Raw genomic sequence first — 19,300 nt, forward strand, 5'->3', positions numbered from 1 at the left:
CTTTGAACTTTAGCCTTTGTTATCTTGTTAAAACGGAGTGAGTCATTTTCAGGAATTGCCTGAAATCATATTTAGTCCGTCAATTTCCAATAATTGGCACAGTAGCTCTGCACATGAAATAAACAACTTCAACCTGCTGAAATCAAATTACCCTCCTGAATAAAAAAACAAGTGCGAGTACACAATAAGTTCTGGCCGTCTTGCGTGAAAGTCTTGCATGAAATCTATCAAAATGATCCCTGCCAGAGCTTAAAAAATGCGACACCGAAAAATGCGACGTCAATGGCACATATGGAACACTACACTTCAGATGCATGTATACCTAGATTTTTAGCGATTTGTGGTACATACCACCACTTGACTTTAACATTACTGCACATTTTTTGCCTCCATTTACAAACTTTTCAAAAACATCTTTCCGAATTGTTACAAACAATTATTTAATTGATTTAGTTAGCTTTTTTTTTAAGCTTTAAAGTTTGGTACATTGTTATATTTTGTGGGAAACTTACGGGGCTCATTTTGGTAAATTTTTATATGTTCAAAATTTACAAACATGGGCATTGATTGAACAAACTCAGTGTTCCGAAAACCGTCACGAGTACGTTCTATGACTACCGCATGACATTTGGTCAATTAGTCAATTATTTCTGGTCAATTTTCCGAGGGGAGAGACAGACAGACAGACTGACCGACCAAGTGACATGTAGAAGCTCCTGCCAGAGCTTAAAAAGACTTGTTATAAAGTCCCTTGCCTAGGAACATAGGCAGCACATCCAAGGCAGTGATCAGTATTAAAAGAAATTGACACTTTCGATGTATAAATTTCAGGTCGTGAACACAATTCTTGGCGAGCATACCGCCTGCAACTTCAACATTTTTCACTCCCCAAATTTAAATACCAAGAAATCAAACTAAACACAAACATGCATATTAATTTCCATGACAGTAATATTGCAATGTTTAATTCACTGTACGGCATAAATGATGTTTATATTTCTGATAACTTTGCATTTTAGAATTAAATTAGGCAAAACACGGTTCATGTACATGTACACTGTACACGTATGCAATTTCCAGTACATAAACATATCCATCAAGTACATATGTAAAGTCTTGTAGCTCAAAAATATTAACATTTCACTATGGAAAATACTTTTCAACAGTTCATGACAACCAGCTTTACACTGGTTTGCCAATATAATCTTCATGCACCATCTATACGTTAAAATGTTATCCATACATGTTTCTGTCCAGGATGAGTCAAAAAGGAAACCAAAATGGCACCCTCTATTTTTTATTTTACGTTCTGCATGAAGCACGTTCAAGATCTAGGATGTGAAAGCCCAATTAATGAGCTTAATTTCAGTAAAGGAATGGTTCATATCGCTTATGTACTTTTCAAGTTATGGACTTTTCAACACAAACAGTTTTGCAATTTTGTCCATGGATCACAATAAAGGCAAGTGCTGTTTCAGCAAAACGAAAACAATTCCCATTTCAAGAAACACGTCAGAACACTCTCATAACCATGATAACTGGCTCTTATCATAACCTTCATTAAAACAACTTTCACATCCAATGTTAAAGCAACATACATTTACTTCATAACGTCAAGAGTTCCTAGTCTTGCCTTGCCTTCTACTTGGCTACCCGGAGACTTATGGGATTATTCTGATATCGTTTTCATGATACAACATGGTTTCAATTTACAGAAATATCACGTACCTTAGATGTGATCCGTGGACAAAATTTTAGAACTGTTTGTGTTAAAAATTCCATAACTCAAAAAGTACACAAGTGATTTGAATGATTCTTGTACTAAAAGAGAGCTTATTAATTGGGCTTTCGCATCCTAGGTCTGGAAAGCGCTACATCCAGGACGTCTTTACAAAATAGGGGGCGCTATTTGAGTTTCCTTTTTGTTTACTCACCCTGTATAGACAATTCCGAGCATTCTAGCATTGTATGCTCACGATGGCCCCCTTCAATGGTGAAAGCATTGTGCTAGCTATTGTTCAGATAATCCATCATGGGGTAGTTGATTTGTACAAAAGCTAGCACAATACTTCGCCATTGAAGGGGGCTCCGCTTGGATAAGTCTACATATGTTTATTAATGTATGCCTGTGCACCACATGATTAGATGTACAATCATGTTTTATCAAATTTTCTATGAAATAAAATTCTTACATTTAAATGAGTTGAAAACATGAAAAGAGGAAAATAACTCTTCCTCAAAAAAAGTATAAATAACCAATTGCGAGGATTTTTTTGCCTATTTACAAAGAGCGCATTTTGGTAAGATCTCTTTAAACATCAAGCTATTTTGGCATAATATTTCAAACATTCTCGGTAAAACTGCATAATGCCATTTCTTCATTTAAATTATACTCCAAATTTTTACAGGAAAATACAAGTAAGAACAAGATAGTTGAGACAAATTTTGACAAGAAAAAAATTATTAGGACAGGATCCGATGTTTGTCGAACACTATGCTGGAAGCCATATTGGTCTTGTTCCAAGACCTCAATGCAATGACCAGAGCCATGATACACTCAATATGGAATTGTATTTGAGGTAAGGTGCCAGTCCATTTCATGCCAGTCAACTTACAAAACTTCCAGTATTTCATTGCTGTCTCCAATACTTATTACAGTGATGTACCAAAAAAGAAGGTTTTTACTTTTGAAGACTTGGGCTGTCTATTTCCTATTTTTGAACAAATTCCCTTCAAAATTCATTCAAAACTGTCAGGAAAAAAACCCCAAGTGCAATTGGAAAACCTACATTTAACCAAAAGCAACAGAAGACTTGACAATCTGGTACCATAAAAAGTATGCATTGGTAAGTTGTGACAAAGAATGTCATGTTATACAGCGGCTTGTGAGGAGACTAAGTTTGCCAGCGACCTTTGACCCTTACCACTCACCAACATAATAATGCCACCAATTAATACTCAATGTACACCTCATTTTAGATTACAAAAAAAAGATGTTCCAAATAAATTTCAAATGGTTGTGTTTAATGTCTATATATGCTGTAGCTTTACTGGGCCAAAAAATAAAAAAACAATTCTTTTATTTTCATATTCACATTAAAAAAAAAAAAGTTGTTTCATTTTCATATTCACATTAAGAAGTGTTTGAGTACTTAGTCTTGATTTCTGATTTTCTACGTAAGAAAATGTTGGCAAATGTGACATCATCATACGAGCAGAGATTGACAAATTTCTGCTTAATCTATGACACAGTTGTGATACAATTTTTTTTTAAAGTTTATACCATTAACCCACACTACCTAAGCACGTTTGCTGAGGAATCTTTCTGAATCCTACAAAATCCATCATTTTGCAGGAAACCAATGGCACATTCTTTGGACTTGAAACTTGTAAGGGCATCAAGCTGCTCCATGCAAAGTAACAGTGGCTGAGCTCTGGCTTCCTGAATCCTACAAAATCCATCGTTTTTGCAGGAAACCAATGGTACATTCTTTGGACTTGAAACTTAATTGTACAAGGGGCATCGAGCTCCATGTCTGAGCTCTACCTTCCTCAATCCTACAAAATCCACCATTGTGCAGGAAACCAATGGCACATTCTTTGGACTTGAAACTTGTAAGGGCATCAAGCTGCTCCATGTAAAGTAACAGTGGCTGAGCTCTGGCTTCCTGAATCCTACAAAATCAATCATTTTGCAGGAAACCAATGGCACATCCTTTGGACTTGAAACTTGCAAAGGGCGTCGAGCTCCATGTAAAGTAACAGTGGCTGAGCTACATGTATGGCTTCCTCAATCCTACAAAATCCTTCAAAACCTATGAGTGGATTTTGAATGAACTGGGAGGGTTTAGGGTTAATGTACAAATGTAATACAACAGGCACTTCGGCTTACAAATGTTCCATGTTTGCAGGTTCGTTTGCCTTTCTTCACAAATCACAGTTGTGTCTTGGGTCCTGCTGCATCAGATGAATGCATTTTGTTCCGAGGAACCAGACTATCAGAAGGACACTCTCACCAAGTATCATTGAACATGCATATTGAGTACTTGCATGGACATGAGAACAACTTGTGTGCACATGTGCCGTCTTGTCAATAAAGGAAGGCTGGTAACCAACTGGAGCTACTCCAACATGATAGGAAAACTGTTACAGACTTCTGGGACTAAGACACTATTTGTACTCAACTGCTCACAATAATTTGAGATTTCAGCGGCCACTGAATATTGTTTCCAATGTTTATGTCGATTGCTCAAGTAGATTTCATTCTATACACCATCGCCTCCTCAGGTTCTAGAATCACTCCTTAGAAGATTCTCAGTAAGAACAGACGACAAAGCAAGACTGCATATAGCTTTAGGGATTGACCGATGCTTCAGAACAGTTTTCTATTCTTTTGACCTCGTGGAGGTCAAAGTTCACAGCGAACAATGAAAATCCACAGAAGCGAGGAACATGATGCCAACAGAATGATAAACAAAAAGGTTACCAGTCTAGGGTAAGAGTGTAACCTAATTATCCAGACTTGTCCAAAAACAAGCTGAGTTGGCAAGTTGAAAATCCTGCAAGCCACAAATTAGCTCCTCCGTTCTCATGAGGACTGATTGCCCGTTTAGGGTCTGAGCATGGTACCATTATCGCGTGGCATTTCGCAAGCCTCGCATTTATCCAGCGCAGGGTGATTTAGCAAGGTACACGCCGAGCAACTCCACATCAACGATTCGTATGGAGGAGGGGGTGGTTCAGCATCTATGACAGCTAAAAAAAAGAAGAAGAAAACTTGGTTAAGAATGAATTTTTGTGAAGTGAATCCAAATTCAATATCAACAAAACGGTAACACTCTTAAAGAAATACAGGATCATTTGCTTTTCATGCAGTTTGTTTGTTTCCAATAATAACACCACTCAAAATCCAAAGAAGAATGTTTAAAACCTATTCATAAATACCTAAGACAGTTTACCCATTCCTATTGGTCGAGAGCCCATCACGTGGCCGGTCTTAAACGGATGATAAAGACATGGCTAGCTGGTCTTAAACACTTTTTCAGTGTCACATGAAATTTGGACTCCCATGAAATCCGGTGCCTTTTAACGTTTCATTGGTTGAATGTTCACATTCCTCATGTATGCATGCGCAATACTACCAGTGAATCAGTATTTCATGGTCCGAAATTCACACTTCACCAGCCCAGCTGCGTTTTGCGCGACATGGCGCAGTACGCATGACGCGCACGCCAATGTCCTTATAAGGTAACGAGTTGTGGAGGGGCATTCCATACTATAGTCAGAGGGGTGTTTCGTAAAACATGAAGTAAAATTGTTGAACAAAATGGTTGGCAACATCTAGTTTTTGACTTGTTTTGATTTTTGGAAAGAAAAGATTTTTAACAAATTTTGGTTTAGATCCGACGACTCTTTGTTGAATATCAGACGACTATTTACTGTACGCTGACTAAAGACATAAAACAGTCACCGACTTGTGCTATAAATACACCTACGACGCGTCGCACTTACGACGTGTTTTGTGAAATGGATCGCAGGACGCATCGCAGCTGCGACGCATCGTAGAGACACGACGCGTCGCAGCGCTGCGATGCATCGTAAGTTACGAAGAGTTTGATGAAATCGGGTGCAGTTCCAATCATAACAAAGGAATGACATTTGTAACAGTCCGTCTGAATAGCTTGTGACTGGACTTGCGACATTGGTCATAAAGGTTTCTAGCGGACCACTTACTCTCAGGGATGGGGTTATTGTTGAGGATCGGTGGTACCGGGCCCGGGGCACCGGTTGAACCCATGTTGCCATAGAAACTGGTCGCTTGGGTGACATCCATCAAACCTGAAAGTAAAATCAGGAAAATTGATTACAGAACTACGACAGGAACCCAAAGAAATACAGTTGCACAAATCTCTTCAACTATTACTCTCCCTTGACATGTAGTATTGGTCTCATGCCGGTCAACAATGCTTAACTTCCATAATTTCCATCAGTGTTCTCCAACTTTGAAAATTAAAGCGCAGTCAAAAAGCGGAGGGGGGGGGCGATATAATTATGTTAGGGGCGCTATTTGCAGTCATACATTTCTTTATGCTAAGGGGCGCTATTTGCAGATGAACATGTACATTATGTACGGATAACAGCTTTTAGGCCATTTCTAACACAGTAACACTAAAAATTAAGTGCAATACTGGCTCAGCATCATCTTTTTTAACACATCAGTGACCAGGGACTCTGAGGCAGTTTGGCCTTGAGACTTTTGACCTGATTGATTGCTACAATGGGCAGGCTTGTCAGTTTGACAAATGTTCCATGTTACTGCTTTTGGCAGAGTTTCTGGCCAAAATATACCCTGGATGGTAAGGGCAGTCCCCCTTGTTTTTCTTTTTTTATTATTTTTTCCTTTTTTTTAAAGCATGGCGGGCAACTTTTTAAGCTTGGCGGCAGCTTTAGAAGCTTGGCGGGTGCCTCAGAAAGCTTGGCGGGGAACCAGGTTATATTTACAGGCTGGAGAACAGTGATCCATGTGCTTTATGTGACTAAGCTAACGGTCTGGGAGCACTCACCTTGGCTTTTGTAGGATTCTATTTCCCGCGTCATACACTCAATGTCAATCTGCAGCTGGTGTTTCTGTTTCCGCAGTAAACCGATTTCCTCAAGCTGAATAAAAAAGAAATTAATAAAACATATCTACTACTTTGTGTCTGTGAAATGTAACTTCCATTTTGGGTTTTTCCCTTCACTTTTTAACCCTCCGAGTAGGAAGTCAATAAATTATGTAAAGACCTGAAAAACCCTGCAGGTCCGTTTCTGGTGAAGGGATATGACGTGTTAAAGTAACTGTGTCACACAGAGAGTCACTGCACACTAAACAGCACTGTGGAGAGCAATGAAGCGTGACTGAATCTGCCTGCTTGCCCTGAGCTTAACCACACCAAAGAATTGTGCAGGGATTTGAAGTGTTATCCATACTCCACAGAAGATTACCTCAAAGGAATTTGAAGTGTGGGTGCAAAGTGAATTTTGCCAAACTTGAAGGGTTGTGAAGTGCAGAAGACTGGGAGGGTTGACTCAGTAATTTAAATAGAAACATCTGAATTACAATTAATGTTAACTGCCTTATCCCCCCCCCCCCCTAAAAAAAAAATTAATTAACCCTAACTCCCTAGGCCTTTTTGCTAGGATGTAGCCTCAATCCTGCAAAATCCTTCAATTGGCCTCATGGAAAAATAGCCTCAATCCTGCAAATTCCTCCGTTATTTCTTGAATATGGTCCATAGAGTGGCGACCACTGCCTGAATCCTGCAAAATCCTCCGGCTATGACTGTCAATAGGCTGAGGCAGAGGCAGTGACATCCTGGAGCAGTGCGGAGGATTTCAAGTATAATCAAGGACTCAATTTATGCACGGCTGAGCATAAACAACACAAGGTCCGGCCCAGGACCTTGACACAGTGCGTCCTCCGAAATCAGCAACGCACTTTTGCCATGTAACCTCAATCCTGCAAATTCCTCCAATTTGCAAAAAGGATTTTTGAGGATTTGGGATGGTTAGGCTTAAGGCTTGACATAATAAAGAGTACCTCACTGAACTATAGACACATACCGTTGGGAATGGTGACCGGTGGTTTTTCCGTTTGTGGGACACCTCCCGTTCCATACCGGAATTCTGCTCTCTCATGAGGGCCAGACTTTTCTTTTCTTCCTCTAGTTCCTTGATAAGACGTTCGTACCGCGCTCTCTGGTGCATCAGTAACGCTGTTGGAGAGAATAAAACAATGACTGGAATTAAGACTACCTATACATCTATCACATTAAGTGAGAAATTAACTGCAGTGCACAGAAGTGGAACGCAATTTTATAAATTTAAAAAACAAAAAATAGGACAAAACAAAATAGTTTTGAAACAACGATGAATAACGATCTAAATCAAGATTTTTGAGTATTTTTGTGTTTCAGTAATTTATTGTGACCTCAAAACAGTAAAAAAAAATATCTTGAGATCTGCTGCTGCCCACAAAAACACCCTTTTATTTACTGTCGTAATATCTGAAAAATGACTCATAGCTTTAATATCCACTCTGCAGACACAGACACGTTTAATTTGGTACACCACTTGAGACATCATAGCCTTTAGTCAAATCCCACGTGCTTATCCGGCCACGTTACGCACCCCGGATGCTGGCATGTAAAAAGACTAGCACGAGCGGCGAAGCCGCGAGAGCCTTTACCATCTCGTGGAGAACGCTTATGTTTTTCTTAATACATTTGTGTACCGATTTGGTAGACACATTTTCATGCATAATGCACGACGTGTTGTGAATGTGTGCGCGTCTTGTTTTTTTTTTAGAACGCGTGTGGCACGCGCTCGAAGGTGCGCGCGTGTCATCACCTCAAAAATGGCTTGATCGTGGTGATTGCTTCATATATATTCGCACACATGCATGATTCATATTACTTGGAAAATGAATAATGGTTAACTCCACGAGATGCTAAAGGCGCTCATGGCTTTGCCACACGACTGGTCTTTTTTCGTGCCAGAATCTGGGGCGCCACGCGTCCGGGTAGACATGCGCGCCTTGACTAAAGGCTAGAGACATCAAGGCGGGAAAGGTTGGCGTGCGTTGGTTTTAACCACCAAAATTCTAATCCACTTCTCAAATGCCTGGGGCAATAATTGAGAGTACCTACCCTCTGTGTAGGCTTGATCTTCCTTTTCTTTGGATGTGGATCTGTCTGGTGGAAGAGTTGGAGGTACAAGAGTTGCGTCCCTTCGCTTTGACCTCTCTTTCCTCTTTGGAGGGATTGGATCAACCCCGGCCACAATTCCCCCGGCTGGGGTAGCTGCAGTCTGGTGGGCCGCGAATTCGTCGTCTGGCTTGGGGGACGCTCTCGCAGGCTCTTGAGCGGAGAAGACAGGGTTAAAGGATATGCTGTCCGTCGTTCTGCTGTACGAGGCCACAATGGGCGACTGGCTTTGCTTGCCCTTGCGCGGTTTGGCCGCCGGGCTAGACGGCTGTACGGGGTCGAGTTGGTAAGAGGTGGCGATCTGGGAGCCGGAGCGCGACTCCGCGGGTTTTACTGGGGGCTGAGGCGGTGTCCACCTGTCGCTGGGCTCGTCAGTGGGATCGTCACTGGGTGCTGTGAACGGCTGCGAGTGTTCCTGCCAAGCAGGCCGCGGCTCAAAGGGGAAGTTCCTTAGGTCCACTCTTTGTTCTAAGCCGTTACTTGTCCTCCCGTAGGGAGTACTCGACTGCCGATGAGGAGCTTCCCCTCGTAATTGGGAACCCCCGGGCACTGGACTGCCCCGCTCAGTCTCAACATTTGGCGCGCTTATTGTCCTCATGGGCAGTTTTTGTATGTCCAACGTGCACGACACGACATGCCTCTCCTCCTCAGAAGTACTTGGAGGAAAATGTCCGGGTTCGGTCCGCGATTCCACATCAGGCACTCCGGTCTCTAAGGACGCCCAGCTTGTGAAACTCGGCTGGGGCGTCCTCTCGGGATCCTCCACGCCTATTTGGTGATCATAGGGGTCCCGAATGGGCATACCCACCATTTGCTCAGGGGTATAAAACTGAGATGTGTACGTAGCAGCGCTGACGTTTGTTCTTGGTGGGGGGTTTGGCGTAATCTTTTCGTCATAGGTCGGAGTGTTGTGGCCGACAAAGTCGCCATACATGAAGGATGGGCTGGCGAGTTCAAGCTCCTTGATACAACGACTCATATTGCCTCCATTCTAAAGGATATGAGATGAGAAAATACAAAAGTATGTTTGGTCCCCTTTTAATCATCTTGAAAAACTAAACAAATACATTTACAATGTACATATGTATAAGTCTGTACTGTGTTTGCAAGGGTAATGTACATAATGATAATAATAATAATATGTACATGTACATATATGTAATTTTCATCTCGTTTTACTATTTTCTTGAGAAAAACATACAACATGAAAAGTAGAGACAACAAATAACACCGTTTCGTGCTATTTTTCCGACAGTTGGACTAAGAATGCTGTTTATCCAGATTCATTTCTTTTTCTCTAATTAACTTATAGGATCGAGTAATTCAACATAGGGGGCCCATAGCTGGAGTTACCCAGCCCTGAGTTTTATCATTGGGTTGTCGTCTAGGGCTGGAGCGAATTTTTCTCGTAACTTGTAGTAAAGGCAAAATTTTTTGGAAAATGTTCAATTTTGTCCCCGTTACACACTAATTGCAACTGCAACTCACCCCAAACTTGCCTGGAATAACCATTACACAGGTCCTTGAAGTAAAAAACGATCCACGATGAAGATTCAGCCTACAATTGCAGTGAAAACAGGAGGAATAACCGCTAACTTGACAACCTTGCTGGATTGGCCAGGACCGCAATTGGTTTGTGCACAAAAAAAATTGTGTACAATGAATGGCGGTCGATTAACAGGCACAGAGAGAGCGATCGCTGTCAACTACTCGTTTTGCCGGCTGCGCTGGCTGTTGGCGCATGACGTCACGCGGAAGCGTAACACCCGATGACTGTTTCATGCACTAATATGAGGTTTACCACTCGCATCACAGCTTTGGTACTGGAACCGCAACCAATAGTGCATGAAACAGTCATCGGGTGTTACGCTTCCGCGTGACGTCATGCGCCAACAGCCAGCGCAGCCGGCAAAACGAGTAGTTGACAGCGATCGCTCTCTCTGTGCCTGTTAATCGACCGCCATTCATTGTACACAATTTTTTTTGTGCACAAACCAATTGCGGTCCTGGCCAATCCAGCAAGGTTGTCAAGTTAGCGGTTATTCCTCCTGTTTTCACTGCAATTGTAGGCTGAATCTTCATCGTGGATCGTTTTTTACTTCAAGGACCTGTGTAATGGTTATTCCAGGCAAGTTTGGGGTGAGTTGCAGTTGCAATTAGTGTGTAACGGGGACAAAATTGAACATTTTCCAAAAATTTTTTGCCTATACTACAAGTTACGAGAAAAATTCGCTCCAGCCCTAGACGACAACCCAATGATAAAACTCAGGGCTGGGTAACTCCAGCTATGGGGCCCATGTTATTTTTTTCCACCTCTTTTTCACCTCGGCTTGTGTGATCTCCCAGTTTGTACAAAAAGTGATCGAAACTGTCGCACTGACGTTACAACAGTTGACTGTCTGGTTCCCTGACCTGAAAATATTTGATGTCGGGATCTTTTGATCTCTTGGATTCGGAACCAACCAGGACCAGGTTCATCATGCTGTGCATGATCACAAACAACATGATCAAAAAGTCATGAACAAGTAACAAGAAATTTAATCTACTTTAATATTAAAAAAGTAGGATTTCATTTGATACATAAAAGTAATGAAATCTTTCTTTTTTTTAAATCCAGATTTCAAAAAAATTACCAAATATTGTTTATCACGAAACTGATGCAATGAGAGGGTGTACCTTTTTCAGGGAAGAGGAAACAACATCAGCGGGAATTTCGGGGAATCGCTGTTGAAGATCCCGCACCGAACTTGCCGAAAGCTCAAAATACGCCTCTTTATCTCCGGCAATGGCCATAGCTTTTCGACACCATGTAGACGAAGTTTCCAAAGTAGCGATTCATATGGCTAGTTATAAATCATTAATAAACGCAGTATTTTCGTCCGGTTTTTCCCGAAGAAATTTCAACTTCGCCAACTAAGTTTTTCCATACAATTTTACGCAGTATGCAGATTGTTCATGTGATCTAGCTGCGACCTGACACAACGCTGGTTCCCTTGCAGTCTATTCATTAGTACGAGCGAGATCCCGTGAACCAGTGTTTACAACGAATCCGCTGGTACCGCGGGTTATCTACAGAAGCAAAACAAACGCCTGGAATACACGTCTAATCGTACCCGTTTGCGAATATGGGATCTCAAAGCCCAAATAGGAATGCTTGATAAATTTTATAGAACGCCACAACAAAATTATAAACATAACATTGCCAATTTTAAAACTTTTCTGTAAATGTAGCAATATTTGAAGATATAGCGATATTCAAAAATTCAACAACATGATTTGATTTTGAATATTCGATTTTGGACGATTTTAATGGGTATATTGGGTGGTTATTTGTTACTTCTTATTTGCTTTTTTAGCTGAGTGTAAATGTTCTTATTTTAGCTGAGTCTAAATTTTTATTTTGTTTTTATTATAAAAAAAGTCTTGTGATTGTAAATAATTGTTCATAAATACCTAAGACAGTTTACCCATTCCTATTGGTCAAAAACCCCTCATGTGGTTGGTTTTAAACGGTTGATAAAAAAAATACTTTTAAATACTTTTCTGGTACCGCAGCGTTCTGCACCACCACACAGTATGCACCATGCGCGCACCATTTCCATATCAGGAGAGTTTTAGTTCTACTCACAAAAGGCACATACCATAAACATAGCTAGGGTGTTTCACAAAACATGAAATAAAACTGTGTTGAACAAGAACAAAATCACTGGAAATTTATACGCTTTTACTCGTTTTGAGTTTTGACCGACAGGTCAGGTGTTTACGGCATTGTGCCTTAATTTAAACAGATAAACGTATGCCAAATTTTCTGGTTCTTTAAATCCGGAGAAATTACTTGTCAAAATAAAACACAGACAGATCATTGACAAGTTCAAAGGAAATTTGATATGACACATAATAAAATTCGCCAACATTTAGGCGCGCCATACAAATTCTGACATTACTGGAGGACATTTTCCAAACACACACTTGTTTACCGAAAATGTGTATGAAAAAAATGGCAGAGAAGAGTGCGGAAAGTCGCTAAAAAATAGCAATAATTTCGATATAATTTGTCGAAAAGGTTACTTAAAACAGAGAGATAGCCATGGAGGGGCAGGAAAACTCTTCCGACTCTGAGGAGAAAATCCAGGTGAAAACAGAGCCGCGTGAAGAAGATATCAAGGTAATCAAAATGATTCGTTCCTTCGACCGTTCGACTTCGTCTTCTCGTTTTTTTTTCTCGTTCAGTATCGGGGGGGGGGGGGGGTGGGGGGTGGGGGGGGGGGGGTGGGGGGGTGGGGGGGGGGGCACTGCGCTGTGCGTGGCTGTGTGCTTGGTGTATGCATGGAGGAATGTGTTCTTATTCCTACATGGTCATGATAGTGGTGTATGTGTAGCGTAGCATACACGGTAGTCCGAAAATTTGGGACTCTCAATACTGTGTATGAGAGTCCCAAAACTTAAGGTATCCATATCGTGCAAAACTTTGTGCTGCATGATAAAACCAGTGTGAATCAAATTTGCAAGCTTCTTACTCACTACAGTTTCTTCAATAATCCCTGAAACTTCTGCCTAGCAAAGTTGCTGTTGTGAGCATTGCATCACCAAAATTTCAGCTTTTAAATCTAATTTTGCAGAGAGTTATCGAAATCCATACGTGAGACATCACATTTATGTGTACTGCAATGCATTGTGCAAAAAGACTCCTCAGCTATAACATTTTTATCGTGTAGATAAAACAGCGCCCTCTTGTTGATCTGAGTGAATGCAATATGTTTCATTTTTAGCAGAGGGCGCTATGTTCATTTGGCCATTGATTAAAAAACGAGTAAGCTGCAAGGCTCTTCCTACACCTACCCAGAATACGTTGGGAATCACACACCCATTTCCAGAGCATGGAGATTGACGTGGGTGGTTTTTGAACTGCCAAAACCTTGCCTTAAAATTGGACTTAAGGTCTCAAATTTTGCAGGTGACATGCTTGCAACTATAGCATTTTGATGTATGTGTTGTGTGGGCATTAATTAGCCAAATGGTGAGTAAAAAAACGTCAGTAGTAATTTTGCACGTTTTTATGCACTCACGGTCCCAGTCTGGGGAAGTGGTACCTGGGCGCAAGTGGGGCTGGTTGATAAATAAGAATAATGTAGGCTAGTGAGCAGGTGAGTAGTGGTTTTAATCCCCCCTACTATATAGTCATTACGACAGCCGTAATGCAATTTCTGGGGGTCCTACTAAACTACATCAACAAGCGTCAACGGTTGTCAACAAGCATCAACAAATTTTGTATATGCTTTTGAACATTAAAAGTAAATTTATATGGTAGAAAACGCAATAAAGAACATCTTCTGCATATCAATTAAGTTAAAATTATTTCAAAACTTGTTTTTTTGAACGCGAAATTTGGATGGCGCTGTACATTTCATGCATGTGTAGTATGGCTCTGTTCACTTCACGCATGCATAGTACGGCTAGCTTCACGTAAACAAGATGGCGGCCAACACTAATCGACAAATTCGTCGTACATTTCGCGTTCAAAAAAACAAGTTTTAAAATAATACTAACTTTAATTGATACGCAGAAGATCTTCTTTATTGCTTTTTCTACCATATAAAGCTACTTTTAATGTTCTAAAGCATATACAAAATTTGTTGATGCTTGTTGATGACTGTTGACACTTGTTGACGCTTGTTGACGCAGTTTAGTAGGACCGATTTCAGGCTTAGGCCGAGGGAATGAAAGTCATAGAATACCGTCCACCGCCCGCATGTGCCGAAAGGTGCCGCCGAAATTTTTCATTATTTACAAAAAAAATCATTAAACACAGTATACGAATGTAGCTTGAACTTTCCAGTTTACTACTACTAACTTTACCAGGCTCATGACGTGGGGAGATCACCGGTACCAGCAGTAGAGCTGGAATTCTGGAATTGCTTTCTTGACTTTTAATCATTTATACTATAGACTTGTTAGATGGTGGTTTTTTTTATTTTTTTTATTTTTTTTAGTGCCAACTGATGCAGATCGTCTTAATATCATCGCAGTTACACTTATACCCACGTCGCAAGATTGACCTGAGGGCAGCTTTACGTTAAGAGCTTGATGCCCCTTGAACCATGTTAAAGTTAAACGATTGTCTGTTGTCGATTGTAACTACAGGGTTATGCAGAGGACACTATGAACGAGTTGTTGGCCATTTATGGATACGAGAAAGTTGACGAAGGAGTAACAAAGGAGCTTCATTTACACCACTTCTCGGACAAAGATGGTGACAGGGATGCTGAAGGTATGGATCCTGGAAACTGCTTTAATTCTTGTGATGTTTAGGCCCCCTATTAATTTTTTTTTTTTTTTGGTCCATCGGGTCAAGTAAACACTAAACCAATTTGTTGTTTCCTTATGTTTTTCCTGCATGCCTCTTTATATTTAATTATGCATTTGCAATAATATAGTCTTTTTGTTTCCAGCAAAAATATGCAAGTTTTAAATCTGGTAGAAAAAGTGATGGCTTCTTTGGACACAAAAGTATCGGCAAAAGAGTCGAGAAAATGGAACGATACATTCACCATCTTGGAAAATTTGCCATCTTTAGGGAGGAAAAAGGCCACCTCCTTCCTTGTTTTCCAAAAGCCTGGATGAAATTTTTTTTACTTGGCCTTGATTCCAGCACTTGGTCACTAATTTGGGTGTCTGTGTGTAATTGTTGCATAGAATCAATTAAAAACAAAATTAAAATCAGTTCTGAATATGCAATATAGAATGTGGACTTGTTTTATATTCCTCTGATGGGATAGGTTCTCATGGCGGAATCATCATCAAGCAAGAAGTCGGGGATGACGACGATTATGACGTCAAACCGCTGCTCAGCGACCAGGAGATGGGCGAACTTCAGATCAACGAACAACAGCTCAGTGACTACCAAGCCAGCGGCCCCAGCTCTCCAGGTGACGATCACATGAATCACTCCTCAGGTGCTGTCGCGAGCGTGTGCACATCGGCAGAATGCAGCGATGGGGGTAAGCAAGGTTTCGCCTGGTATCTTTGGGACACACTGAAGGCTGTTTTGGATCCCAAATTTACTCATGGAAATGTTTGTAAAACATGTCCCTGTGTTGAGTGGAGATTTGTAGTGCAGTGGCCTAGTGGTTTGATGCTTTGTACCAAATTTCTTACTGTGCTGCTTCTGGATGCGACAGTATTGTTTACAGTCCACGGACTCGCGCTGATTAAAGAGGCGAAGCCTTGGAAGTTGATAGACAAAAGTTGTTAACAATTCCTTTTGGTTTGAAGGCCTTTCTCATTTCAATCCACAGAAAACCCAACCGGTTCTGAATACGAGATTGTGTGTGCTTGGTGCCAGAACTATGGCTTCAAGAGGTACACACTCAACACGACCACCGAGTCCAAGGCCTTCTGCAGCGAGAAATGCTTTGCCGCCTGCCGCCGGGCCTACTTCCGACGCAACAAGGTCTGCGACTGGTGCCGCCACATCCGCCACAGCAAGGACTACATTGATTTCCAGGACGGGAAGCGTAAGCTGCAGTTCTGCAGCGACAAGTGCCTGCACCAGTACAAGATGGACGTCTTCTGTCAGGAGACCCAGGCTCTGGGATCCGCAGGGGTGTCTGCCGTTGACTCGGGGGCTGTTGTCGAGCAGGGAGCTCCGATAAACGAATCGGTTGCTGCTGTGAACAGCTCTGAGGAATCGGAGCACGGTGACACTAACATGTTGCTGACTGTGGCTGCCGACAGCAGTACACAGCCCTTCGTGCTCGGAAACGGCGTCCATAAACTACCTGCCCAGCCAGGCCAGGACTGGCCGGTCCTTGCCGCACGGACACAGCCCAAATCCAAACAGCATGCAAACCGAACCATCATCGGCGTGCAGCATATCGCTATCGCGCCAAAGGTCAGCACGGCTGGTAGTCAACTGGCTCCAGTCCCGCCTGTCACCCAAGTCGCTGCCCCTGCTGCCACCAGTTTGACCCCACCGACTGCTTTCCCTGCTAGGGTGACCCCGCCAAACCCTGCTGGTCAGGTGTTTGGGTTGCAGACCATCATCCAGCCTGGGGTAGGCAACTCTCAAGTTGTAGGCAACTCACAAGTCGTTGGCCGCACTCCGGTGGTGGTCCGAGGTACTCACTGGCCCCCTGTCGTCAGGCAGATCCCAGGGTATGTTATCCCAAGCCAACAGCAACAGCAGTCATCACCACCAGTCGTCCAAGCTCCAAGGCGCATCCTTCCTGCTGTACCTGCCAAATTTCCTGAGGTGTCCACCTCAGCTGCTAAAAAAGGATCAGAGACTTCAGTACTTCCACACCAAAAACCCTGCACCTCTGAAGATAAGCTCTCTGATAGTAGCCAGTCTTCAGCATCCAACTTCAGCCACCTTCTACCCCCAGTGACAGTCATGGTACCCCAGCCGGTTTTCATTCCCATACCATACCCCATCCCCATCCCCATCCCTGTTCCGGAGGCCACATTTCATGCAATGAGAGCAGCGTGTACTGCAAGTAGGCAGTGTTCTCGTGAAGCTAGCTCCGGCCAAAATGACGAGAGGAGCAAAGCAGGCAGCCGACATTCTGCAAGTGTTTCCAGCAAACTTGATGTGAGACATGGAAGACATCAAACCTCGGGATTCCACGAATCCTTTTTTCACAAACAAGCAAACTCTGAATTGGACTGTAGTACCTCACACAGGGCTAGTAAGCGACACCACGGGCTATCACCTCATGGGATTTCAGTGACCTGTCCAAAGATTAACGAGCCAACCACCTTCCCCGATGCTAAGCACAAAGCTTGGCAGCCGCTCTTCAAGTACAAGACCCTCCAGCGAAGTGCCAGCATGGATCTAAGCCTTGCCCGACCCTCAGAGGAACCGTCCAAATCAAGCTACAAACCAAAATCTGAGCAGGACCATGTTGGCAGCATCAGCAGAAGCATCGGCAACGTCAGCTCCCATCACCAAGATCCCTCCTACCTGACGCCGGATGTCTCAGTTCATCTCAGCGGGGAGTCTTCCGCCAAGGTCCGGGAAGCTCTCCGTTGCCACCTGACCAAGCGCCTCTCCCAATCAGCTCTGAACCTCACTGAAGTTGGCAGGATGCCCACCCCTCAGGACGACCTGCGTCGATGCCAGAGCCTCAGCAGACTGAGATACCTGGAGCCAAATCACATGGAGAAGCTTCCAGAGTTGGCCGATGGATACTCCTCATCCCCAAGCCACTGCTCGTCCACCTCATCCACTCAGAGAAGCAACTTCAACCCACCTGACATGCCTGAGCAAGAAGAAAACAAGGAGGGTGAGGAGGAAGGTCAACCTCCTCAAGACGAAGACCCTCAGAGTCCAGCAGCAGAATCTGATGATGATGACACGATAGAACCGGAAGCCAAACGGCAATGCCTCAACCATATTTGAATATAGCACTGTAGCCAAGCAAATAGCAAATCCACAACTCTTGGGGTATGTATATTTGTGTGATATCAAAAATCTGATGTCAAAATTTGTTTGGACAATGTAAAAATAAAATCTTCATGAAACTTTGGTCAAACAGTTGTAACAAAAATCTGTTTAGCTATAGAGATAATTCAGAGATATTACAAAAACTTGCTCATGAAGTAAAAACTAAACCTATTCACTGCTTTGTTACTGTGCCATTGTTAACTTGCTGTAGGTTAGGTACACATACATGTTTCTTACCTATTTATTCAATTTAAAGGTATTGTACACTATTTGCAGCTATCCAAAAAGTATTAAACTGACCAAATTATTGTGAAAAAGCTTACTTGTTTTAAAGATAGTAATGGCACTTAACTCCCTGTGAAATTAATCCTGCCATGTTGTCATTTTGAAGAAAACACCAAAAGAAGGTCATTTCCAAGGATGTGCCAAGTGACACATTTTTGGAAATTTCTGTGAATCCGCCCCCATACGTTTTGTAGTTCCGTGAATGGATGACAACCAGTTGTCTGAGAATTATGTCCTGAATGCTGATTTCGGGATTGTGTCACAAGAGGGCGCAAGTCAAAACATGACTCGGTAACTTTGGTATTGAAACTGAGAACCAGAATATTGTGTTTATCTTTGTTCTGTTTTTTTTCAAAATAAACAGCATTCACAGAGCTCAAATTTCATCAGGTTGGTTATTTAGCATCCGTCTTTAGATTTTGAGCAGTTTGTACAAAATAAAAATAATAATACACAAATTACAAACGGTCTACTCTTCCTTTGAACTCTGAACTTCCTTTTCCTTTCAAGGGCATTCACTTGAATCATCGTACTTCATTTTTGCGTTTTGGAAATAAGGTCCACACCAATAAGCCATTTGCGTGTTAGATTTGAATAAAATCTGGAACGCTGACTTAATACAATGCTTTGCACGTTTTAACCTAGCATTCTCCCGACCAAAGAGACTGTTACTATATCACGTGATTCGGGGCAAGCCTTATGCTAGCAACCCCCAGCTCCGGCATGGTCTGGTGTCTTTGTGCCATTCTCACCCATTGTGAACGATGTATCGGTGCCGAGCGTCTCTTACGTAACTATGCAAGAGCTTGCCCCGAATCATGTGATT

The 19,300-nt window shown here is 42.2% G+C and overlaps 2 protein-coding genes across 2 annotated transcripts; one reads left to right on the plus strand and one right to left on the minus strand.

Annotated features, from left to right (window-relative positions):
- Window positions 1-2,338: 2,338 nt before the first annotated feature.
- Window positions 2,339-11,754, minus strand: LOC119730239 (mitogen-activated protein kinase kinase kinase 7-interacting protein 3 homolog). The gene is made up of 6 exons (XM_038203048.1): window positions 11,421-11,754; window positions 8,688-9,735; window positions 7,603-7,754; window positions 6,564-6,657; window positions 5,734-5,838; window positions 2,339-4,755 (listed from the first exon to the last, which is right to left on the minus strand). Exons 1-6 carry the CDS (start codon window positions 11,535-11,537, stop codon window positions 4,610-4,612), a joined length of 1,662 nt encoding a protein of 553 aa, XP_038058976.1. The 5' UTR covers window positions 11,538-11,754; the 3' UTR covers window positions 2,339-4,609.
- A 932-nt stretch (window positions 11,755-12,686) lies between these two features.
- Window positions 12,687-18,553, plus strand: LOC119730240 (sine oculis-binding protein homolog). The gene is made up of 4 exons (XM_038203049.1): window positions 12,687-12,909; window positions 14,886-15,012; window positions 15,521-15,742; window positions 16,040-18,553. The coding sequence occupies exons 1-4, from the start codon at window positions 12,832-12,834 to the stop codon at window positions 18,142-18,144; spliced, it is 2,532 nt and encodes an 843-aa protein (XP_038058977.1). The 5' UTR covers window positions 12,687-12,831; the 3' UTR covers window positions 18,145-18,553.
- Window positions 18,554-19,300: the final 747 nt, after the last annotated feature.

Source organism: Patiria miniata, unplaced genomic scaffold (assembly GCF_015706575.1).
Source record: "Patiria miniata isolate m_02_andy unplaced genomic scaffold, ASM1570657v1 HiC_scaffold_22, whole genome shotgun sequence".
In the NCBI taxonomy this organism is placed as follows: domain Eukaryota; kingdom Metazoa; phylum Echinodermata; class Asteroidea; order Valvatida; family Asterinidae; genus Patiria; species Patiria miniata.

What these genes read in the sequence shown, in the direction of transcription:
- LOC119730239 (XM_038203048.1), bottom strand. Translation starts at nt 11,537, where the DNA reads ATGGCCATTGCCGGAGATAAAGAGGCGTATTTTGAGCTTTCGGCAAGT. An exon ending in AGATCAAGCCTACACAGAGG is followed by an intron (nt 7,755 to 8,687) that starts GTAGGTACTCTC and finishes TCTCTCCAACAG; the next exon opens with CGTTACTGATGCACCAGAGA. An exon ending in AGAATCCTACAAAAGCCAAG is followed by an intron (nt 5,839 to 6,563) that starts GTGAGTGCTCCC and finishes TTTTACTTTCAG; the next exon opens with GTTTGATGGATGTCACCCAA.
- LOC119730240 (XM_038203049.1), top strand. Translation starts at nt 12,832, where the DNA reads ATGGAGGGGCAGGAAAACTCTTCCGACTCTGAGGAGAAAATCCAGGTG. An exon ending in TGGTGACAGGGATGCTGAAG is followed by an intron (nt 15,013 to 15,520) that starts GTATGGATCCTG and finishes CTGATGGGATAG; the next exon opens with GTTCTCATGGCGGAATCATC. An exon ending in GGCAGAATGCAGCGATGGGG is followed by an intron (nt 15,743 to 16,039) that starts GTAAGCAAGGTT and finishes TTCAATCCACAG; the next exon opens with AAAACCCAACCGGTTCTGAA.